Raw genomic sequence first — 24,041 nt, 5'->3', positions numbered from 1 at the left:
AATTTAACCAAATGTCAATGGTATTTACGTACAGAAATCATTTCTCTTTACCCATGCTCTTACTGAAATGCTAGGTGGTTATCTTGAGCGTGTCTCTTGCAAAGAGAAACACACATAAAGACGGGGGGGGGGTTATGTTCTTCTCAATTTTCTAAGATAACCAGTTGAATAACCCACATAAAATTATATTTATTGATTGATACAGTGAATTAACTATGTTGTGTACAAAATGTTCTGGAATATATTTCAGATAAAATCACATCCAGGACACTGCAGCTATATATAGTGACTTAATGGTTTTTCTTAACTCTTTCAGACAAATTTAGCAAACAGTATCATTATTGCTTGCTCCTCCACATTTCCCAGTTCACAGTCTTAATCATAAATCTCATTTGATTCTAAATAACCTCGGCACTTAGAGAAAGCATGACACAGTGGCTGGTACCGGTGCTTTGTATTTTTGGAGATTCTCATTTCAAATTTGAACAGGAGGCTAGTTATCATGACTGAGGTGTTTCATGGATTTCCTTGTTCCCTCCAGGAAAATGCAATTAAAATAGAACACTACTCCTGCTTGTTACACACTTCTTAAACCATAATCCCCATGCCATTTTTCATGTAACCCTCTATATTTTACACAAGTAACACTGTCACTAATAAACAAGAAACCAATATCTCTAATTGATAGAGCATTATTAAATAGTGCAAAATATGTATATATATACACAACAGTATTTCACATGGATAATATTACTGAAAGTTAATGATGTAGAAGCAGAATTTCAAGGTTAATATTTATTACATCTTCTTGAATAATATCTTTATCTTTGGCAGAGTGTCAGAAGCTCTTATATTTGGCTCATGGATGCTTGGACAGGGATTGGCATTTGTTCCAAACTATAGCATTGCTAAAATGGCAGCTGGGCGGATGTTTCGTCTCATTGATAGGAAGCCTCAAATTTACTCGCCACAGATAAAAGGCAACAATGATCTGGTAAGTGGTATCTTCAGTAAATATTATACCATGAATTTTCAGTAGGTAATAATAATTTGTTCTTAGTATTATTAAGATTTATGTTGTGTATTCTAAAATCATTGTATATTGGCAATGTATAAACCAACAAATACTTTACATAGAATGTTTTGTTAAGTCATATATTAACCCCAAGTTCCATCATCAGTGGTATTTAGTTTACAGACTAAAATTAACATAAAAGTTATGGTCTGTATAATTTTTTGCCTTGCTTATGGAGGTTTTATGGTGTGGAATGTGCAGTTTGTAGCACATCTGTAGCCCATATATGTGTTTATACATATGATTACAAGATAGGAGATGATTATCTGCCATCCCTTACTTTCTGTCTCTCTAGATTTAGGTGTGCATCATAAGTAACATTACAAGCTTAATTCGTGGCAGAAGATCAAGGACACAAGCATTTACAATTATTGCTTTTAATTCTGTAGTCTTACTTGCAACAATTTATTAAAACTTAATAAAAGACATTCTCTTTAAAAGTATTCACAACATGTTTTGACTGAAGTGGTTATCATCAGGTGTTAAAAGTTATGGGTGAGGAAACTGCTGTCTTTCTGTGTTGCTGTTTCATTGTTGATATGATGACCACTTTCAGGTGAAACATGAAAAATTTAAGTGACTAGCTTTTATTAAGTTTTGATAAATTGTTGCACATAAGACTGTAGAACTAATTAAAAACACTAAGTGAAAAGAGCAACAGGATGCTACAGCATCATCTTATTTCCAATCATAATTACTTTATTAATAACAAGTCAAATTACAAACAAGTGAGAAAATAACTGGATTGAAAAATAATAATTATAAAGTTAAAAACCAGGAAACCAAATGGCTGCATGCAGTGCCCATAGATGGTGAGAATAAATTCTCGAAAAGTGGGGAACCAACACAAATTGACCCCACAGATGCTGCTGTGGTTGGCAGCCTCCTGGAGATGGAGGACTGGAAACACTGAAACTAGTATTTTTAAATGCAAAAAACTAAAGTAGAATTTAGCTGCATCCTCCCAACCATCAGGCTCCTGAGACAGTTGCTTCCACCAAACCAGGGCAAGCCTCGGTAACAAGGAAGAATTGTGGATAGAGAAAGAGCTGGGACCAGTGCATACACAACATAATGTGATATAGCTAGATTTTCCAGACAGAGAATGTCTGCTTAAGTTCCATATACACAACACACTGTAATTAACAAAGTGTGCGTTTCTGGGGTTTTGAGTTATGCATATATCCAGCCTAAATTTAAATCAGTTTCACTATACTTAACAAAATACACAAGACCACAAGTTATAAATGCACAAAAAATTCTGTGGCTTTTTAGTCCGCAAGCAAACTATACCGTCTGAGCAACTGCCGCTTGTCGGTGAAGTTAGTGCCAACTTTTATGGATAGAGGGTGTCACATGGTCAGCGAAACATATCCCCATTGCCGTTAATCTCGGTTTTCTAGACCAGAGCCGCTATTTCCTTGAAATAGCTCCTCAGTTAACCTCATGATGCTGAGTACACCCTGTTCCAGACCCAGTACTTCTCAGAAAATCTGGTAGTGCCGGGAATTGAACCCGGGATCTCTGGATCTGTAGCCAGGAACTCTGACCACAAGACCACAGAGGCGGTCCAAGGTATAAATGTGGTTATTTTAATGTTTATAATATTTCCTGCAGGAAACTTCAAGCAACATTGAATATTCTAAAGTGAAGTTCCATTATCCAACTAGGCCTGAGGTACAAATTCTGGCAGGATTGAGCCTCCAGATACAGCCAGGACAGACTGTGGCTCTTGTTGGTCCCAGTGGTTGTGGCAAGTCAACATGCATCCAATTGTTACAGCGATTTTATGAGCCCACTGTTGGTACTGTGGTATGTACTTCTAACCTGCATAGAAATACTTAAATTTTAAAGTACTACAAACTCAGTTTGTTTCAGGTCATGGTATTATGTTCCTTTGCTTATTGTTTGTTTTCATTAAAAATACTTTTAAATTGTTATGAGGAATAATAAATTGGTAAAGATGTGGAAGGAAAGCCATGGCTTAATTTAAGGTACTATAACTACTACAACAATATCACTATTTCCACATTTCACTGTTTACTAGTGCACACAGTCAGACGTTCTCACTCTGTTACTAGACATTTTCCTGGCAACGGCTCGAACAATTGCTATTCCTGTGCCTTTGGCTCAAGTCCTTTCTTCAGAGACGCCTGTACAGGACTGACTGAACTGACCTTGTCCTTTGTTTATAACATCTCGGCATGGACCATGTAGAAAACAGCTCTTCTGTTGTTGTGTATGTATGTGTTGCTGTGGGAGTATGTATACCGAGCCGTATCCCAGAAACGGCCCTGGTATATCCTCCCATCCCGCTGTCATTGCATAGTAACGGCAGTACATGCTACAGTATATACAATTGAATTAATGGATGCAGTAGATTCTATGTGGTCCATGTTGCACTAATACTCTGTATGTAATAAAAGAAAAATAGCTGATTAGTTCTTCCCAGACTTTACAAATTCCATATGCCACTTATAGAAGCCTGGGTATATTGTGTGAATGACAGAACATACTGTTCTTCAGCTGTCATGGAAGAAATGCAAGCAACAGAATGGCTTAAAATTCCGTGTTTGAAGTCATTGTTCCTGAAGACAGAAACAGCATGTTGATCCAAAATACTGGTATCCACCTGTGAGACTAGATGGTGTCACAACACAGAAAACTGCAATCTAAGTGTGTATTGTTTTCACAATGACATTCCTGTTCTTCATTATACTGTTTTTTGTGCTTTATGCATTCTTAGAGCATGAATGGGAAAGACATAAGCTCAGTTCAACTTGAACATCTGCGTGCACAGTTGGGTATTGTGTCACAAGAGCCTGTTCTCTTTGACCGCACAATTGCTGAAAACATTGCCTATGGAGACAACAGTCGTATAGTTCCAATGGAGGAGGTCATTGATGCAGCTAAGAAGTCAAATATTCACAGCTTTGTATCCTCTCTTCCACTAGTGAGTACAGTTCATCTCCTGGTTTTATTATTTCCACTGTCCTACTCTGAATTTTTTTCTCATAGATAGTGATTACACAGGACCTCATACTAAGAAAAATGGTGTTATGACTTTCATGATAAAGAAACTGTGAAGTTAATGTTATTATTTTATTACGAATAAGAGCATCATCGAAACTGTGTGAATCGAAATGTGGTAGTCATTATCCCTTTTGAAGAAGGTATTCACCCAACATTCACCTGGTTTAACTTGGGAAAATGAAAGGTACTAGCTGCAAAGTTAAACCAGATATCTTCTGAATACAAACTAAATACAGTGACTAATTAATTTCACCACTATGACTGTGTAAAACCTAAGTACCTGATACTGTGAGTAACTAACTAATTTACTCCATGGTACACAGTCTTCCTTGAGATTTTAATACTCGCTTAGTCAAGAAATTCACTGTCCTTTATGAAACCTGAAGGTTTATTATGTGTTCAATAGTGCCCACTGCTGGTTCCCATATTAAGCCAGATGAATCTGGTACACAACCTCTATTTTATTATTGGTCTTAGAGACATCTGAAATATAAGTTCTGGGTCGATTGTTTATCTATCATTGTGGAAGTCATTCCAAAGAATTTATCCCAACCCAAGACCCTTCTGTAAGAGTGAGAAACTCTTGGTCCTTCATTCAAAACGAAAGATTGAGGACCATCCCTTGCTGGTTGTCTGCGACTGCTTATTCAGTATACTGTATCCCCTTCTCTACATAGGGATATGAAACAAGACTGGGCTCAAAGGGCACACAGTTGTCTGGAGGTCAGAAACAGAGAATTGCCATTGCAAGGGCGCTAGTGCGGAATCCCAAAGTGCTGCTCCTGGATGAGGCAACTTCTGCGTTGGACACTCACAGTGAGAAGGTAAAAGAGAAAGTATTTGTCCATAGGTGTAACGTTTTGCATAAAATAAAGCCTCATGTTCTCCTTCAGTCAGACCATGACATTGTATGCTTATTGTTTATTAAATAACTCCACAAATCCTGTACAGGGGCTTTAGCACCCATAGGATATAGAGCTAGTCAAACTTATATAAACTTATATAAAGAAAAACTTATTTCATTCATTTTTGCATTCCAAAATTTCTAGGAACAAGTGGAGTGCATTTTGGAGGGTAATGAAAATACTTAGTTGGAGATTGTCAAAATGAAAATACCTGCAGTGATAAAAGGTATCATAATTCATTAAAAAATTTCCTTTATAAGAAACAAAAAACAGGTAATTTTTCAAAACTTAAGGGTGATAGAAGGAAGCAAGTTCTTATCTGATAATCTGGACTTAAATTGTATAAGATGCAGCTTATTTAACCCACGAAGCAAAATATTTGTTAACCTTTGTTATCCTGTATTCTTGGCATAAAGGTAGTGCAGGAAGCTCTGGACCAGGCAAGAGAGGGACGTACCTGTATCACTATCGCACACCGTCTGGCCACAGTACAGCAAGCAGATATTATCTGTGTGTTGAATCAGGGTGTTGTGGCAGAGATTGGATCTCATTCACAGCTACTCGAGAAGCAGGGGCTGTACTGCCAACTGCTGAGGCAGGCAGCCAGCAACAGTCTACAGTAAACATCATTAAAGTTTCTAAATTGTAACCTGAAAATGTCTTCCATGTCTGTGCCTTTATACAGTACTGTGATATCCTATAATTAAATTGAATCCATCATTCTGAAGGCAATACATGTTACTTAAATCTAGATTGTAACACTAAGACTATGGTAGTGGAAACAGAAGGTTCAGTAAAGCACTGAAATTCTGTTCACCCCCCACCCACACAACATTTTTCCCTAACATCAGCCATAATCCATATTGATCCACATTTTTTTGCTGTGTTACAGAAGTCAGATTTAAATTACATTTTGTAAAAATTGTCTTGCAAAAATTATACACCATTAACTTGTTTGAAAGTGATTTATATCAACAGAGTATGAAAGTTTTCCTCGATTAATATAAATTGGTCTTGAGCAAATTCCAAAAATTTTCGTTGCAAGACACAGATGGCAGAGATCCATGTAAGAGAGAACATTGTAGCAGAATAGTGTTTAGGCTGCCTCAGTATTGTTATTTTAGCAAAAATATGGTGTCTTCCTCAACAATGTCTTACAAACAGTTAACGTCATCCTCCCATCTTCACTGACTTCTTTTTATTCCAGTGGCTGTTTCTGAGAGGTTTCCTCACCAAAATTCTTATGTATTTCTTGTCTAAGTGAGCTACACATGAAAAATCTGTTATTACATAATATCCTGAATTCCATAATCCAGATAGCACTAAGATAAGCTACTTTTTGGTCCACAAATCAATATGGAGTAGGCGGAGTGACAAAGACATTCAACATACCATTGATATTTAAGTGATATTCTATCAGCCTACTCAAAACACCAACAGCTTTTTGTAGGTGAAGTGATTTTCAAAGCTGTGACTATTTCAGCAGTGCCTAATATTCAAGAAAGGCGCAATTTTTTTTTTCAAGTTGGATATTCCAGCTTCCAAAAGTATATGGCCCAGAGAAAATTTTTGACATAATTTGTTTTTCATTTGATTTAACGTGTTCACTATCAACAAGATTTGGGCTGCGCCATAGCTCAAGCAGTTAGTTGCTGGCTTCCCACCGCGGCGGCCCGGGTTCGATCCCGGATCTGGTCAAATGGGATGACAGGTGAGGGTGGCTGTGGAGCAATTGGTGGAATGAAGATTGGCAGGGGAAACGGACGTACTCAGAGAAAACCTGCCCCAGCGCCACTTTGTCCACCACAAATCCCACTTGACCAGACCCAGGCTGCCGCGATGGGAAGCCAGCAACTAACCGCTTGAGCTATGGCGTGGCCTAAAATCGTAATTACTACATGTGTATGTTATTACCTGCTTATCATTCTTCATGACCAATGTGATAAATTAGTATATGAACTGGTGGTAATACAAACTCAGAACTTCGAAATGAAGTTCCTTTGGCAGTATGATGATGCATGATTTATATTCCAGCAGTTAAAATTCTGATTTAACATATTACTTAACTTACTCCTTGGCTCTGCAGTCCTCTGACTTTGCATCCTTTGGAGTAGACTCTCATTCTTCTCTACTGTTTTCCTTTCACCTCCATCTCTTCATCTCCTGCTATCATAAATTGTCCTCTCCATATTTCAGCCATCTTATTCTGAGCCTTCCCATTTTTCTTCTCCATTCTGGCATTCTACCAAAAATTCTCTTTGCCACCCTTATTTTACCCATTATAATCACGTGCTCAAACTACTCAAACCCTCTCCTTTTAATATCTGCTGACAGCTTGGGGTTCTTCTACTGTCCCCTTAGTTCTCGGTTAGCTCTCATTCTCCAAACCTTTCATTCACTTTTTTATAAAAAATTTCCTCAGTCATATATTTAACGTAAGCCATGAACCATGTTTTACACCCATACAATGCAATTTCTTCTTGTGCCATATGCCTGCTTAAAATAAATACAAAAGCATTATGTGTGAGAATTATTTTTATACATAAATTATGGGAGTTCACCTTATTTTAATGCTTATTTAATATTTAATAACTATGATTACAGTTGAAATATCTGATTGAAATTCTATACATTTTTTTGCCTGTTCTTTTTGAAGGTTTCTTAATTTTGCATCTTAATGTGAGAAGTCTCGGTATTAACTTTTACTGTAAATGAAAGTAACCACTAGTAGACCAAAAGCTGAGTAAAGCTGGAAAACGTAGATAATCGGAATATTTTAAAGATTTTCTACGACAGAGAGTATACAGTATCAACTAAGTATTAACTAAAAATCTGTTTACATTTTATATTATGTATTTGTATTATTTTGTATTCAAGATAATTTCATTAAGTGCAGTGTCTTTCCTGTTGAATAAAGAAGCAAACAAATATCAAACACTTGCTTTATTTGTGTCACCACAATTTGCAGTATGAATGGAGCAACATTTTTATAAATACTATGGAAACTCTTATTTGAGGGACATCATAATGAAATATATAATTAATGCATTAGTTAACTTCATTTTATACACTTCTAACATACAATGAAATTCTTTTTTCTTCCATGCCAAATTTTTTAGAAGAACTGTCCCACTCATCCTGTGTTCCCCCCCCCCCAAATTTGTGAAATTCCTGGGCATATTTTTCACTGTTCACTCATTCCTGAAAGCTGCTTTTCCTGCCCTTGCAATTGCTTTTTCCAGATGAATAGTAAGTAAGATTTCATCTTTTCTTCACTGTAAAACCGAAGCACATTATAATTTGTTTTAGGCAGGATTTTTGATCACATCATTAAAGTGTGTTATGAAGCCTATTCATCCATATTGAAACTGAAAGTATCAACCCATTAATCATGAACCTGTTGACAGCTTGGTTTCATCATCATTGGGTAAGTGACGAACATGAATTAGTGTGACAGGAACTGACCGTTTCACTTGAAATATGAAAGCCTGCTTTGTCTAGGACAGTGTTATGAGCAGCCACCTAACTGCTGGAGTACATCTCTTTTTCATTATTATTATCATTTATTTACATGTCAAAAATCCTTTACAAGGTCGTAAGACTCAGGATATAGACAATAGTCCAATATAGCAATTAAATATAATAATTACAAAAAATATAATATGTGTTAAAATATTTATGTAAACATAATTTTAAAATTATAAAATTTGTAATTTAACTTTTCATTAATTATGTATATAATCCCAATGAAATCAATTATCAATCTTCTTAACCCTGTAATCAAAAAATTCATCAATACCATAAAATGAATGTAAATGGAGAAATTGTAATAGTGCTTTCTTGAATTGATTTTTGTTTCTGGATAACTGTTTTATTTTGCTTGGAAGACTATTATAAATTTTGATTCCAAAATACTGTGGACCTTTCTGAAATGCTGTTAGATTTGTTGCTGCTCATCAGAAATAAGTACATATCTTGGTAGACTTACCTCTAGTACAACTAAAAATATGTCATGCTCTTGGGCCCAGTTTCCTTAAGGAGAAATGAGGCTTATGAGATAGATGACTTGACAGTGTGTAAATGTGTGTTTATGTCCTGCTCACTTCAACTCTTGAAACAATTTAGGGGTTACCCCACTGTGGCGGTGCTGTGAAAAAATTATGTACACAAATAATATATTAATAGAAGTAGCATCGCATTAGCAACCAGAACATCACCTATGCAAGATTTTAGTTTTTCACAGCAGTGACTATGAAGAATGCCGTCTTCTGGGATGTCTCGCCTTGTAGATGTTTTAACCGACGTTTCGGAAGAACATATCTCCTCCATCTTTAGGGCATAAGAAATAGACACCTGCTTCCGCTGGTTCATCGTTCGCGGATTTCTTACACCCTGAAGGTGGAGGCGATACGTTCTTCCGAAACGTCAGTTAACAAAACATTTACACGGCGCCACATTCTAGAAGACGGCATTCTTCAGAACTTTATCTGTTGGTCGTGCCGCAAGGTTTAGTTTGTATGTCAGCTAAATGACGGCTGGTCTCAAACTCTATATACTCGGCTCGCTGACCCACACTTCCTCCCCTAAGAACGGTAATGTTTAGAGAAGTGCACTTATTTGTACATATGATTGTAAATCCAGTGTTACACCAGAACTTTTGTCGTGACATACATTTAATGAAACTATGACTTAGATCTGTGTTCTAGTGGTTAGAGTTGTTGGCTGCAGATCCTGAGGCCCCGGGTTCAGTTCCCTGCGCTATAAGATTTTTCTGAGAAGTAGTGGGTCTGAAAAGGGGTCCACTCAGCCTCGTCAGGATAATTGAGAAGATATTTCAATGAAATAGCGGCTCCGGTCTAGAAAACCGAGATTAACTGCCTTGGAAATCCGTTGCGCTGACTACGCGACACCCTCCATCCGCTAAAGTTGGCACTAACTTCGCAGACAAACGGCGGTCGCTTGGTAGGTATAGTTTGCTTGCGGACTAAAGCCTCGGAGTTTTTCTATGACTTAGAAATAAGGCATGAATTACACTAAGGACCATTCCTGACTGTGGCCACCGCCATATCTCAGTGCGACCTGGGCAGCTTAGCACGTTCCTCATTTTATGACTTTTACAAAGACTGGACAACAGTAGATTCCTTTCCTATTCCTGGTCTGTCGCCGTGAGAAATCTGACACGAAGGTGCCTAGGTACTATATTCGCATTGGACCCTTCTTGCAAGTAATATGTTTTGTTGTATTTTTATTCAGTCATAACTGGATTCAAACCTAAGGAATGAATTTGCTTGACGTTAAAAGAAAGAGACGCTTGGTTTCATTTGCCTGAATTCCGTTTCTTTCCGGTTGTAAAGGCATTAAAATACAGAATTTGTTTTCTCGTCTCCCGTCTAGGTATACAAGTCTGTATTTATACCCACGGCTTTGATCACTGGATCGGTTAACGTGATTATGTTTCATTCGATGGACCAAAAGGTGTAATTTGCATTCTGATGCACATTTTCATTTTAAGGTGAAAAGTTCTTTTTATTTTACAGAAAGCAGCGAACGTGAAGCCGGTCACAGTAGCCGAAGGGGCCCGTACACGTACGTGTCTGGCTCGCGAGTCCGACTCGGTTTGGGTTCCAATGAGCCAAACTCGTCCGTCTGTGGGTCGCAAAGTTAGGAATCAGCTCATGCGTTTGTGGTGAAATTAATCCGAACCCGGCTCCTGAGTCAAGCTCGCCGAGCCAGACTCGTACGTGTGTGAGCCCCTTTAGGCATGTACTGTCTTCACTCGCTCGGAAGCCGGGATCATGGTTTCGAATCCCACACAAGGCATGGATGTTTGATATGTGTATGTGTTTATTCTGTGTTCGTGTTGTCCTATGTTTAGGTAGCGGCCTTGCGACGAGCTGATCACTCGTCCAACGAGTCCTACCGACTGTAAAAGGATCATGAAACTGAAAAAAAATCAGAGGCCAAGACCCAAGGGGGCTGTAGAACCAGTGAAAAAGAAAAGAGAGCGTGAACCATGTCCACGTTTCTACAGACGCTTCTCCTGCTCTCTGGAGAGATTAGAGATGTTTTCCAGCCAAGAAAACTGAGGCCCCGTCGCAGTTCTTGGAGTGGGATTAAGGAGCATGAGAGAAGCGGAGCATGTAGCACGAATGGTAAAAGAAATCCATATAAATCTCAAGACAGGACTTTAAAAATAAAGCTCTATTTAAGGAAATGTTATTTGTCTTGATCTGGCTCCCGGTTGGGCTATTGTGAACACAATAATTCACCTTCGGGCCCTGTGAAATGCGGGGATTTCCTTCACAAGACAGTCTCTGATCCTTGGAGTTACTTGGTTAATATAGTTATTATCTGAGAGAAAATTGGTGGAAGTGAATATTTACAAGAGTAAAGTGTGTGGGGACACACTGTAACATCAAATTCATGGAGCTGAATCCTACTTGAGAAGCTGAGAGTCGTTCAGCTAGTGCAGGAATTCTTGGCTCTCTTTAACCCCGGCGGGATCATATCGTGAGCCAGTGATTCCAGTCCGGAAGCATAGCTAACGTTCGTGCAGGTTACATTTCAGAAAATTCAGAGAACTGAACTTGTGTGGTTCGTGCAGGTTACATTTCAGAAAGTTCAGAGAACTGAACTTGTGTGGTAGGATGCTGTAATGTTTCATTTAGTTCAGCTAACTCTAATGGCTGCTCGAGATGTCTGAACATGTAGGGCTAGGACTGAATAAAATTCGACTACTTTTCTCTTCCCCAGTAAAGGTAAAGGTAAAGTTGTCCTTGTGCTTAACTAATTAAGCACCACGCCATGAATGCATATGGCGGAGTAGATGTATAGATCTACATTTAACTGACCTCGGCACTAGCTGAAGGTGAGTGGTCAGCTTCACGCCCCGACCGCTTTATCCCCGGGGGAAGAATCCCCGGTATGCCTTGGATGGGAGGCTTGATGGGCCCCAAAGCCGGTCTGGACTACTTGGAGAAGAGAAAATTGTTGGTCCTACCGGGACTCGAATTCCGACCCCTCGATCATCCAGCCGGCAGCCAGTCGATATAACGACTACGCTATCCCAGCACTACTACCCCTCCCCCCCAGTGCCCGTTTTTAAGGGAAAGGGAATAATTTGTATAATTATTTGAATGTTCACATTTTAAGATTTTCCTTATCATGTTACATAATAGACATCTTTAGGCTCATTTTATGTTGCCAAAGGTATTAAAAAAAACGGTCTCTTCCTCACCGACCTCTAAAGAAAAAAACAAACTACATGGCTTTTAGTCTGCGAGCGAACTATACCGACCGAGAGACCGCCGCTTGTCGGCGAAGTTAGTGCCAACTTTTGCGGATAGAGGGTTTCGCGTGGTCAGCGCAACGAATCCTCACGGCCGTTAATTTCGATTTTCTAGACCGGAGCCTCTACTTTTCCATTCAAGTAGCTCCTCAATTATCCTCATGAGGCTGAGTGGGGCCCGTTCCAGACTCACTACTTCTAAAAAAATCTGGTAGCGCCGGGAATGGAACCAAGAACGTCTGGATCTGTAGCCAGGAACTCTGGCCACTAGACCACAGAGGTGGTCCACCGAGCTCCAGCTGATACCTTAATCTTTTACGTGAATAGCGATAAACCTTCCGCCGGACGAGGCCGCAGCTTCTACGAGATTCACCTGCGCCCTCTAACGCCCAAGTGTCGCTAGTACAAATAGACAAACCAATAAGTTAATGTGGAAGAAGCTTCCACAGGGATGCATACGGTCCAAGGCCAGGGACCCGGTATCCATTGGATAGGAGAATGGGTGGGCCCAAGAGCCGGTCTGGACGACATGGGGAAGAGAAACTTCTTGACACTGCCGGAACTCAAACTCCGACCCCTCGGTCGTCCAGCCCTTAGGCAGTCGCAATACTGACTGCGCTATCCCGGCTCCTATCAAGCGCCGTAAGCATGTGGGAAAAAAAACTACCAATGAAAAATAAGACAAGGCTCTCCATAAATTTCTTCCAACCTAAACTACTTCTCTGCCTATTTTAAACGCCCCTTTTACACCATACAGTATGTAAACAAACTGGAAATCCATCAATGTACATAGTGATTCTAAATTATTGTCGGGGTTTCCATGGCGTATAATATTAAAAGCGAATCCAACAAAATAAAACTTCTAACAGAATACGAAAATGTAACTAAAAGAATTTTGTTCCTTATAGAATCAATACTGCAGAAAGCTAAACAATTTCAACATGTGCGCCTTTCGGGGCACGTGAGGTTTGGAAATTACAGGCCACGGAAACCTCGACAATATTTGAGAACCATCCTGTACTTTTTATTTAACACTAAATACAAATGAATTGTGAATTCATCAATTTATTTTGTAAACATCTGAATGTTGAAACTTGTTGGGGAACGGCTCTTCCGGTCCTTGTGTTACGGGCTCCCTCTGGGTGAATAGATTCAAAATGTGCACATGTACATAATCTTACGAGGCTGTGTCCGTTTCTGAAACCAGAATGAATGCGGGGATGTAAAACCGAGCAGTGACAGCTCCAAAGATTCTGCAAAATGTCACGCTTCACACATCAATTAAATTATGAAATTCGTGAAACATTACGTAAATTTAACATCCACTCAGGCCAGTCAATAACTGATCATTACTGACTCTATGTCCGATAGCGTGGACAGACTCCAATTTAGGTCACGGTGCAGCCGAGTCAATTGTCGTCGTTGTGTGCAGCTGACAATTGTACTTATCAAAAACTGAGCCTCATATTGGTCGGCATACTGCCTGGCCGTCGAAGAGCTTAATAACAAAATTCGTGGATCAGTGTCTCTTTTTATAAACCGATAGTTGCTCAGCTGTTCACGATATTTACATGTTTCGACCTTATAAGTTTCTCTCCAAATAGATTCTAAAGGGTTGCTGTACAACATTCGGGAGTACTAGCTTTCTGGACTTTGACCATCGAACGGTGTTCTACAAGAAACAAAAGAACGTAACGTTTCGGGATCTGGGTCTGTTTCCGATCTCAGATGAGACCCTATTGGGTCCGTTAGAGAGGGCTGACCCCAATCTCAGGACCAAGTTCAGCTCTTTACAATGGACACAACAGATTAAATGTCTCCCACATCCGTCGCCTGAGGGTGGAAACGGATCCAGTTTATGAAACGTTTTTTTTAGTATACTTCAGGATATCGGTCAATGAATAAAGACCAAAACCCCACTAATCCCTGGATTTAGTTCATGTTCATAGCATCCCGCCAATGAGTCAGATAAATACAGCAAATATCAGACCTTACTACCTCTAAGATCATTTTTAATATTATTCGCAGTTGTAGATCTGTCGAATTGTCCCTCTTCCAGCTTTATGAGAAAAATTCAAGTGTGACGTTTCTCAAGAGTGTAGTATTCGCCACAGTGCTTCACGGTGAACTGTATAATGATGTTTCAGTTATGTTTGATTTTATGTTCTTTTTTACTCAGTAACTGAGTGACTGACTTGCATTAATTAGCCAACTGGCTAACCGCTTTTTAACTGACCCAGACCACTCAAACAAGAGTACAGTCGACAAATCAACCAGCCAAACCAAACATCGCTGTATAATTTAGGAACTAATATTAAATACAAACATTTCCAGACTAGTAAAGAGAATCAATTAATTCTCTTAAAAGTATTATAGTTTTTCCCCTCGCTACATCAGTTTGTAAATGGACCAACTTTTACGAAATTTTGTGTTTCAGAAGAGTACTTGCATTTGTCACGGTTGACTAATCATATATGTGTGTATAAAGTAAAGGTATCCCTGTAACAGGCCGTGGAGGCCCATAGGGATGTGAGATGTTGAGGTTCCCACATTTTCTAGACAGTCGGCTCATAGATAGCTGTAAGGTTGTCAGCCTTAAACGCCGGCCGCCCTTTACCCCCAGGATGATTCCTGGTTCTCATTTCTGTTAGAGGCTTAGTCGAACCCAGGGCCATAGTGCGGCTGGAAGGTGTAGGTAAATTGAAAAAATCGACCTCATCGGGATTCGATCCCACGACCTTCCGGCTGGTAGCATAGTTCCTCAACCAACTACGCTACCGCGTGCCCCATCATATGTATGTGCAACATTAAATATTTACTCCATATTTTAGACTGATATTTTTGCTATTTATCTCGATAAAATGAAAATATATTTAGAAGGGGGTCCTGTTATAGTGCAACAAAAGGACACGGTATTTTTGTAAGGCGGTCTGTGCTATTGACACATGAAGAATTCGTCATAATTCTGGAGTAATTCCACTCCTTAAGTTCTGCAATAATATAAAATTTATGTTTTCATACATCTGAGGCTCTTCCTTGAAACTAATTCTTTCTTCCAAGGCTTAATAAATTCCTGCCCTTTCCACGTTCTTCAATACGAGGTCCTTAAATGGTCTTTACACACGCACAACAACACATACATACACAGACCTTCTCTGCTGCTTTCTTTGTTCCACCTCAGCAGCAAAATACATTTCATTTTACTCGTATATCCGTCGCACAATATATTACTCGTATAGTGCGTTCTCTTTTTTTTTTGTACTTCACTTCGCGTCCATTGGTTTAGTAAACATGTAAAATATCCTAAAATATTACATAATATTACGTTTTTTTGCCTTGAAATCTGACACGTAAGTAAATATATCTGAATAATTCACGTATTAATTAACTAACCAATATGCCAACTTATTTACCAGCTGGCAAAACATTTGAGCATCTGACTGAATAGGCTCACAAAGTATATGAATAATGAAACAGCTAATTATAAACTTACTACTCAAAATATTAGTATTTAAGAAAGAAGGCAAACTGAAGAGAGACGAAAGACGGACTGTGAACGAGCGAAAGACAGAGACAAAATCTCAAGACAACAGCAAAAGGGAAGCAGACTTAGCAAGTACACCTGATATACTCGTAACGGCGAANAAATGGAAGTAAATTGATAAAATTCACAGTAGGTTTTATAAACTAATATTTATATTAAACGACGCAACTGAACTGGAATTAGGGCGTGACAATAGGAGTGGAAAAGTTCTGACCGCGATTGCGAAATACTGGTTACGTTTCTTACGCGTGAACTCCCTGGAAATAGCCAGAACGTGATATGAATGGCAGGCAAATAACCTGAAGGCAGAAGGCTGGGCAAGGAAATTAGAGGAAGAATTGGAAAATATAGGCTTAGCATATGTTTAGCAGAGCCAGGTGGAGAATAACTCAAATGAGACATGTAAAATAAACAAGAGAACAGTGTAATGAGATACAGAAAGAAAGAAAGAACGTATTTTCGAACATGGGCGAAAAGATTTCCTTGGCATTTTACTACTGGGAAGTGAAACACGGGTAGGGTAAAGAGAGCCACATCTGGAATGCAGAAGAAAGGAGAGAATGGGAATAATATGGCTGGAAGCAGGGATCTGGGAACTAAGAGGCATCAGCAGGGATCTGAGAGCGGAAGGTGCCCCCAATTTCTGGCGGAGGGGGTTCATACTGCTAGTGTTCCCTGAAACGAAGAAGTGGAGAGAACTTGTATGCAGCAAACGGTTGAATAAAGGTGGGGACACGGGATGCAGGAAAATAAATCCCTGCACAAATGTAACTGAGGTATAAGCCCCACTGGAAATTGTTTATTTGAAACTAAGTGTAAATGGGAGACCGAAGGTGGAAGGGGGGACACAACCCCTCAGAGTTTAGCTGGAAGTTGAAATATGAAACAAGAAACTGGACTGAGGGCAGGAAAAGTAACGGCGCAGTAGTGGTGGCATCATTAGTGATAGCATAGTAGCTGAATTGACTTAAATATTGTAAGTAGTCTGTACGTATCGTTTATTTGTATGCATTGTAGTTTGTATTTGAAGCTGTGTACCACAAAATCCTGGTGTTACGTGGAAACAGTTCTGCGTTTGTAACCCAGCTAGATCAAACTTACTGTTCACTAGCTGATTGACGCTAAATTACCAAGTGCTTAAGAATTTCGCGAGGTTATTAACTGTAGGACTAGTCAAACAAAAAACTGACGAATTAACCAGTCAAGTGGCTAATTAACTGACCACTCAACCAATTGGCTAACAAATAAACAACTGGATCGCTAAGCAAGTCGGCTTGCTTTCGGATTGATTTAATTGCCCCCCCCGGTAATGAACCACCGAAATGACTGTGTAACTAAAACAGCAATCAACCGACTTATTAACCAACTGACTAATTGAATAACATACTGTCTTACTGACTAGTTTATTAGCTAACTAACAACCACTTAACAGGCAGACAAGCGGATATTTTGGCTGGCAAAGCAAGACCTTAACCGGATGACTAATTGACTAAGCAACTCACAATATAATAAACTAGACGTATTTTAAAGTACTATATGCTACGTGTACATCAGTAGCCGGTCACGGTAGCCGAGCGGTCTAAGGCGTGCACTGTCTTCGCTCGCTCGGAAGCCGGGATCGTGGGTTCGAATCCCACTCAGGGCATGGATGTTTATGTGCGTTTTTCTGTGTTTGTGCACAGGTAGAGGCCTTGCAACTAGCTGATCACCCGCCCAAGGAGTCCTACCGTATGTCTAAGGTCTAGAAAAACCGAAGTGAACGGAGAAGTTCATGGAGGTAGGCCTAGGCCCACTGGGTCTGTAGTGACAAGGAAAAAAAATATGTACGCTACATCAGTAGTTGGGTTCCCTTCAGTTAAGGGAGCGTAATACCACCTGCGTAACACATGAGCAGTGCGGGGTGCGCGCTCAAAGCTGCGATACACAGCAGTCGAGGAGCGCGGCTAGCTGCAGTCCTGGCTGTGCGGTCGTCCTGTGAGCACTCATCGCGCCGTGAAATGCGCCGTGGCGTCTGGTGGTATGGGACATCGTGGAGCCGACAGCGTGACCTAGCTAGCCTAAGGTAAACCATCTTTCGAAAATCGTCAGAACTTATTTTCGCTTTCAATGCCGCCACGAAGCGCCAATTGCCAGTTTGGGATTTAAAATAAAAGTATACAAAATTTATCTGCTTTCAGACAGCACAGAACATTACGAGAACTTACAAGTCGAATCTGTCTGGAACTATTTTTTTTTTGTGTGTGAAGATGAGGTAATCATTGCATTTTCCCGAACCACGCTTAAGGCTTTATGTTGAAAATGTTTTTGTATTAAGATATTATTGCTAAGTGGATATCGTCGGAGAACTTTCCATTCTTAACGGCTGAAAAAAATATTAAGGAACTTGCTTTAAATGTCCTTTGAAGAGATACAAAATAAAATAAAAATTCACCGAGTATCAACTGTTGTTTCCCCAATTTACTTAAGAGACAGGTTCTAATACACTCCATTTCAGGTAAATAGTTTGGCAAGGAAATTGAAGAAGGAAGAAAAGAAATAGATTTACGTGACAGAGTGAGTCAGAGAATAATATAAATAGGATAATAAAATGACTGAAGAAAGGATTAATTAGACATTATTTTCAAATATAAGTAAAATATTTCTTTTTTAATTTATCGTGAAATAAATATAATTGTGGAAAAGAGAATTACGTCGATGGTCATACAAGAAATGAGAGAAATGGAACATGATTGTTTAAAGCAGGAATTTCAAACTTAGTAAGGATTAGGAGAGGGTTTAAGGAAGAAAGATAATCCCTACATACGAGAGAGAAAAACGCTAAACGTATACTGCTGCTGAGAAATGAGAAAGCGAAGAGAAGAATTTGTATACAGCAAATGAGGATTTAGCGTGCAAAAAATGATAAACTGTACAAATGTAACATAGTTAAAACAAATATTGTAACGTACTTCTCTAAAATTAAATATAAATTGGAGAGTGAAGGTAGTAAGGTCGAACACTGGCCGCGCCATAGCTCAAGCGGTTAGTCTCTGGCTTCCCACCGCAGCGGCCCGGGTTCGATCCCGTGTCTGGTCAAGTGGGGTTTGTGGTGGACAAAGTGGTGCTGGGGCGGGTTTTCTCCGAGTACTTCCGTTTCCCCTGCTAAACTTTATTCCACCAAATTCTCCATCATAATCACCCGGGGCAGGTACAATAGGCCAATCAGTGGCCGCCGTGCCGAGTGGACCCAGTTTGACTCCACCCCCCACTAAGCAAATTAAAAAAAAGTTATTAAAAAAATGTGGAACCCTCACTTCAGGTTATGGTGGGGAGGGGATAGAAATATAGAACCGAAATGAAAGGATAGCATAGTGATAGTAGGAGTAGTAATAGTAATAGAGCAGATGAGTTGAACCAGTGAAAATAGACATATTTACAAAGAACCTTTGTACTTCAGTAACCTCATATTGATGGCTAATGACCTGTAGAGTGTAATGAAACTCAACTCAATAAAATTAAAATGAAACTTAATTTCAATATGTAGTTCTTAAAACTTTTCAGTTAGTGAAGTTAACAGTTCTTTAAAAGGAACAGATGGAACACTTCAACTTTTTCAGAATTTTCCAAAAAGTGTAACTCTTAATTCAGTTCCTGTAATAGACATATTATTGTGACGAACATGACCATTGCTAGGCAACGTTTCGGTAAGCACCCCCTGAAAGCTGGAAGAAACCATTGCTAGACAACTTAAATAAATAAATTTTCGAGGTTACGCAGTCAACAGTAAGTCTTCCTTTGCTAGATAGCAAGTCCTCAAACACAGATTCCCGTGGCAACGAATATTAACAGAGATATATTCCCGTGACAGCGGGAGAATGACAATTGTTCGAGGTGGTGACCTATATTCTGGTCGCTTGGAAGTTATAAAAGAGTCGTATTTCGGTCGTAAGAGAGTTCAATGAGTGAGCAGTTATTCTTAGTTCGATATCCGTCACAGTGGAAGAGAAGATGCTCGTGGTCGGGTGAACTAAACTAAGCAAGTTTCAGGGAATCTGTAGAAAGATATGAAGCGCATTGAGACAAAGAACTTCGTAAGTACGCAATGAAGATTATGTACGATAGTGGCAGTGTCTGTATTGACATATGCAAGTGAAAAATGAACAAGAAATTGATCAGAGAAAAAGGAAAATGATGTCAAGTGAAATTGGGTTCCTACGTCCTGTAGCTTCACACACTCTCCTACATCATAAACAAAGTACAGATATACGTTCAGAATTAAAAATATTCCACTTAACTCAGAGAATGGAAGAGCAGAATGAAAACTGGTACGAACATATTGTCACTTGCCCAGATGACGCGACAAGAAATTATGGGTTCCAGATTAGGCGAAGATGTTTATTGGACAACTACTTGTTTACGCCCACAATTACAATCACGCTCAAATGACGCCCTTCAGACGAATCGACGTGTCTAGTCCTTCGTCTCTCTGCGTTTCCTCTTCAGTGGTTCTACTCTTGCACCGCTATTCTCGGTGGAGCGTCTTGGTTCTTCTCTTACCTCTCGTCGGATCTGTACTGCTCTGGTCTCTCATCTTCTACTCTCTTAAGTAGCTCTTCGCGTACCGCTCAGAGAACAACTTGTCGTAGTGTTCTGTTTCGCATGTTAGCTAAAATATTCGTTAGCGGGTCTATTCGTTGCCGTGGGAACTTGACAATTTTGTCTCTGTTGTCTAGGCAGTTTCTTAGATAGTTGTCTTTCCATGTATTCTTTGCCGCTGAAGCATGCGCTCCCATTGCAGCTGTTGCGCAGCGATGGACGTCATATAATACGGCTTTTAAGCGTCACGCTACAATATTTTAAAAATGACAACAGATGGACGCTCGAAGATACTACTAAATTATAAACCCAAAGACACCGAAGTATAGGACTGCCACAGCTAGATGGGAGGGCGTGTTCTCTTGAAGTCGGAAACAGGGCAATGATGTGTGCCCTCGAAATGAACCACATTTTGCCATTTCATCTGTTGCATAATTATAATAAAATGGGATCACGCCTCTCCACGGCTGCCTCACAGAATATGACTCTGCATAATGCTGACACGGCGCGCTCGTTTCCGGGAACGCATCCGCAACGTCAAACGGGGCATTACTGCGTAACAGTATGTAAGAGTGTCGTTTGTTGTTGTTATCATCGGTGATTCGGTATTCATCCTTTGTGCTACTTGTCGTAAACACACGCTGAGCCCACTGTAACCCCATTTGGTGTCTGTATAAAAAAATTTCCTTGCTAGGTGCATTTCTTAGTACATTTCAGTGCATATTAAGTAAAAATGGAAAGCTGTCCCTGCGCTTAACAAATTAAACACTACTCCATGAAGGTGTATGGGGAGTGGGTGATTAGATCCACATTTTCTGGACCTCGGCACCAGATGGAGGTGAGTGGTTAGCTTCAGCCCCGATCGCTTTACCCCCGGGGGAAGAGCCACAAGTACTCATTGGAGAGGAGGTTGGATGGACCCCAGAGCCGGTCTGGACGATGTGGAGAAGAGAACATTCTTGGCTCCATAGGGACTCGAACTCCAGCCCCTTGGTCATCTAGCCCATAGCCAGTCGCTATACCGACTGCGCTATCCCGACTCCCAATTCATATTGAGTAGCTAGAAAAATATTTCAGTTGAACGTTTTAACCCGTATTTAAATTGATATATGACTTGTAATCTGTGATTAGATGATACACAGTATTATGTTACGTGTATGTTGTACACGAAACGTGTTCTACCAGAGATAATACCCATATGCCATAATAGATTCCATGAATGTATGTCTAGAAGACTTAAAATGTGCCCTCAATTTGCTGCTGTTATCCTAAACTGATGACAGAACAACACTGTTCAAATATGAGGCAGTAACTTTCAACAATGAACTATTACTTATTTTCTTTCATTTATTGCTAGTGGGGTGGGACTAAGTCCCTTGTACTGCTGCTACTTCTGGCCTATTTTACCAGCCCCAGATGATAGGTGAGGGTGATTGTGGAGCAATTGGTGGAATGGAGATTGGCAGGGGAAAGCGAAGTACTCTGAGAAAACCTGCCCCAGGCCATTTTGTCCACCACAAATCCCACTTAACCAGACCCGGGATTGAACCCGGGCCGCCGCGGTTGGGAGCCAGTGACTAACCGCTTGAGCTGTGGCGCGGCCCTACTTATTTACTTACTTACTTACTTACTTACGCATAGAGCTGAGCCCTTCTTGAGGACCCGCCTATTCTGCAGCTACTCAAGAATTTCCCAGCATTTTATGGAAGCCGAAGTTTCATTACCGTGTTCACAAGAGCCCCCCACTGGTCCCTATCCTGAAGCAAGATCAATCCAATCCATACCATCCCATCCTATCCTGTCTCTCTAAGATCAGTAACAGAATGCACAGATGCATTCGTTCGTGTCGACGTTTCGCATGCTCCTCTAACCACCTTTACATGCCCCCATACATGCCTCAGTAAATGGGGGAGTCCTCATATTTTAAATTTAAATGAAGCGCCATTAATCAACGAAGTTCATTTAGCTCCTCTATTTATCAGCAACAGAAATTGAACAAAACATCGTCGCTTTTATTAGCACAGACATAAACAACGTTGTGTTTTGGGAGGTGGGGGGGAGTTGTTTTGTTATTGCAACTGCTGCTGATATAATGTAGCCTAGAATTTGATACTGTCACGTGTTTCCTAGGCAACGCGACAAGAAATTTTCGCGGGTTTCGGATTTGAACGAATATTTATTGGACTGTCGCTTTTTACACTCTCAAATACAGTTAGTTTCAACTTAAACGTCGTCAGACCTTTCCTCTTCACTATTATAATTACTTGCACCGCTGATCTTGGTGAAGTGTCATCTGCTCTGCTCGGAGCTCAACTGCCCTTGGTCACTTGTCTGATAAGAACTCTGCTGGTCTCTTGCCGAATACGAACTCGGACTGAGTAGGGGATACCTTGCCAAAGGATTAATTGCGCCTGCTGCTATGCAACTAACGCGGTAATAACGTGTCTGCCTCAAACAATTCGTTTGTAACGGTGGAAACCCCACTGTTACACTTTCATTTCCGGGGCAACGATTTCTTGGGCTTCGCTGCTTGGGATTTGCTAGCCGTTGACTAGTGATGGACGCCTTATAATCCGGCTTTCAGGCAGCACGTCACAATACATTAGAATTATCATGGCAGATGTGGTGGACTGATTTCAGTATCAATCTTGAAATTCGCCAGAAAAACTGAGTAACAGCGAAGAAGGTTTACTGATGACCGAGACTCGAACCAGGAACCTTCTAGGTTACAGCCACGTATATGTATAAACAGAGGAACTCTGAAGCAAAGTTCTGAGATAACTAGCTGCTCCAGTAAAGGAGATCATGGAGCTCGATCATAGAAAAATGCGGGTTCTATTTTGAAAAAGGAAAATAGAGAGATTCGGAAATTCGTATTGGTGGTAATTTTCAACAGAGTGGGAAATACAAGTATATCATATAGACCATGAAGGCCGATCTGCAGTTAGTTACTAAGTAAACCCTCGTTAATCCTGATTAATTGGGGCAGATCTTTCGGATTAATGAAGCAAAAGAAAACCCCAAAAGAAAACAAAAACTTAGAAAACTAATAAATGGAAAATTTATTAATTGCAGACATTTCTTTCTCTGCCAGAAGCTGAAATTCAGGGTCTCCTTCATCCAGCTCAAGCCAATTTTGGATATTTTCTTACGTGGTTTCAGTCTCTCCATTTGATCTCAACACAATCTGAAAGCCCTTATGCAATAATCCCTTTTGATCTTAAATTCCATGTGTCTTTTGAAGTAGCATGTACTCAAATGTGAACATAGTTTTTCATATTTCGATCCGGATTGACTGTAACTGGATTAGCGAGAGTTTAGTATGTATATCAGATGTGAAATACGTTTATTCTTTCTTCAATTATTGTCATGAAACACAAATAATTTCTCATGCTTCCCTCGCTGGTTTTCACATTACTTGTTGGAGACGTGCGTTACTTTACCATACATTGTTTCGACTGTCATATCGTTCTGTGAACGGTTCTGCGCTGTAGAGCCGTGCCGGAAGTGAAGTGATTTCGGAATAAATGCATATAGCACAATTTCTTTATTTCGTATTTTCAGCCAGCAGAACAATCTATAAAAATATACGAATGTATTGTGTATCTATGGCACAACATG

The 24,041-nt window shown here is 39.9% G+C and overlaps 2 protein-coding genes across 5 annotated transcripts in view; both read left to right on the top strand.

Moving 5' to 3' along the window:
* LOC111864975 (multidrug resistance protein homolog 49) overlaps positions 1–6,709 on the top strand; it is a 51,761-nt gene extending 45,052 nt beyond the window's left edge. Inside the window, exons 20-24 of the mRNA XM_023852632.2 lie at positions 835–994; positions 2,693–2,887; positions 3,822–4,028; positions 4,786–4,932; positions 5,430–6,709. Coding sequence (XP_023708400.1) covers positions 835–994; positions 2,693–2,887; positions 3,822–4,028; positions 4,786–4,932; positions 5,430–5,636 — 916 coding nt within the window. The 3' untranslated portion in view covers positions 5,637–6,709. The remainder of the gene's footprint in view (positions 1–834; positions 995–2,692; positions 2,888–3,821; positions 4,029–4,785; positions 4,933–5,429) is intronic.
* An 11,082-nt stretch (positions 6,710–17,791) lies between these two features.
* Positions 17,792–24,041, top strand: part of LOC111864982 — a 258,314-nt gene continuing 252,064 nt past the window's right edge. For all 4 annotated transcript variants that reach the window (XM_023852644.2, XM_023852646.2, XM_023852642.2 and 1 more), the window contains exon 1: positions 17,792–17,907. The gene's annotated coding sequence lies outside the window, so the exon portion shown is untranslated. The remainder of the gene's footprint in view (positions 17,908–24,041) is intronic.

Source organism: Cryptotermes secundus, unplaced genomic scaffold, assembly GCF_002891405.2.
Source record: "Cryptotermes secundus unplaced genomic scaffold, Csec_1.0 scaffold209, whole genome shotgun sequence".
Taxonomy (NCBI): Eukaryota; Metazoa; Arthropoda; class Insecta; order Blattodea; family Kalotermitidae; genus Cryptotermes; species Cryptotermes secundus.
This window is presented reverse-complemented; position numbering and strand designations above follow the sequence as displayed.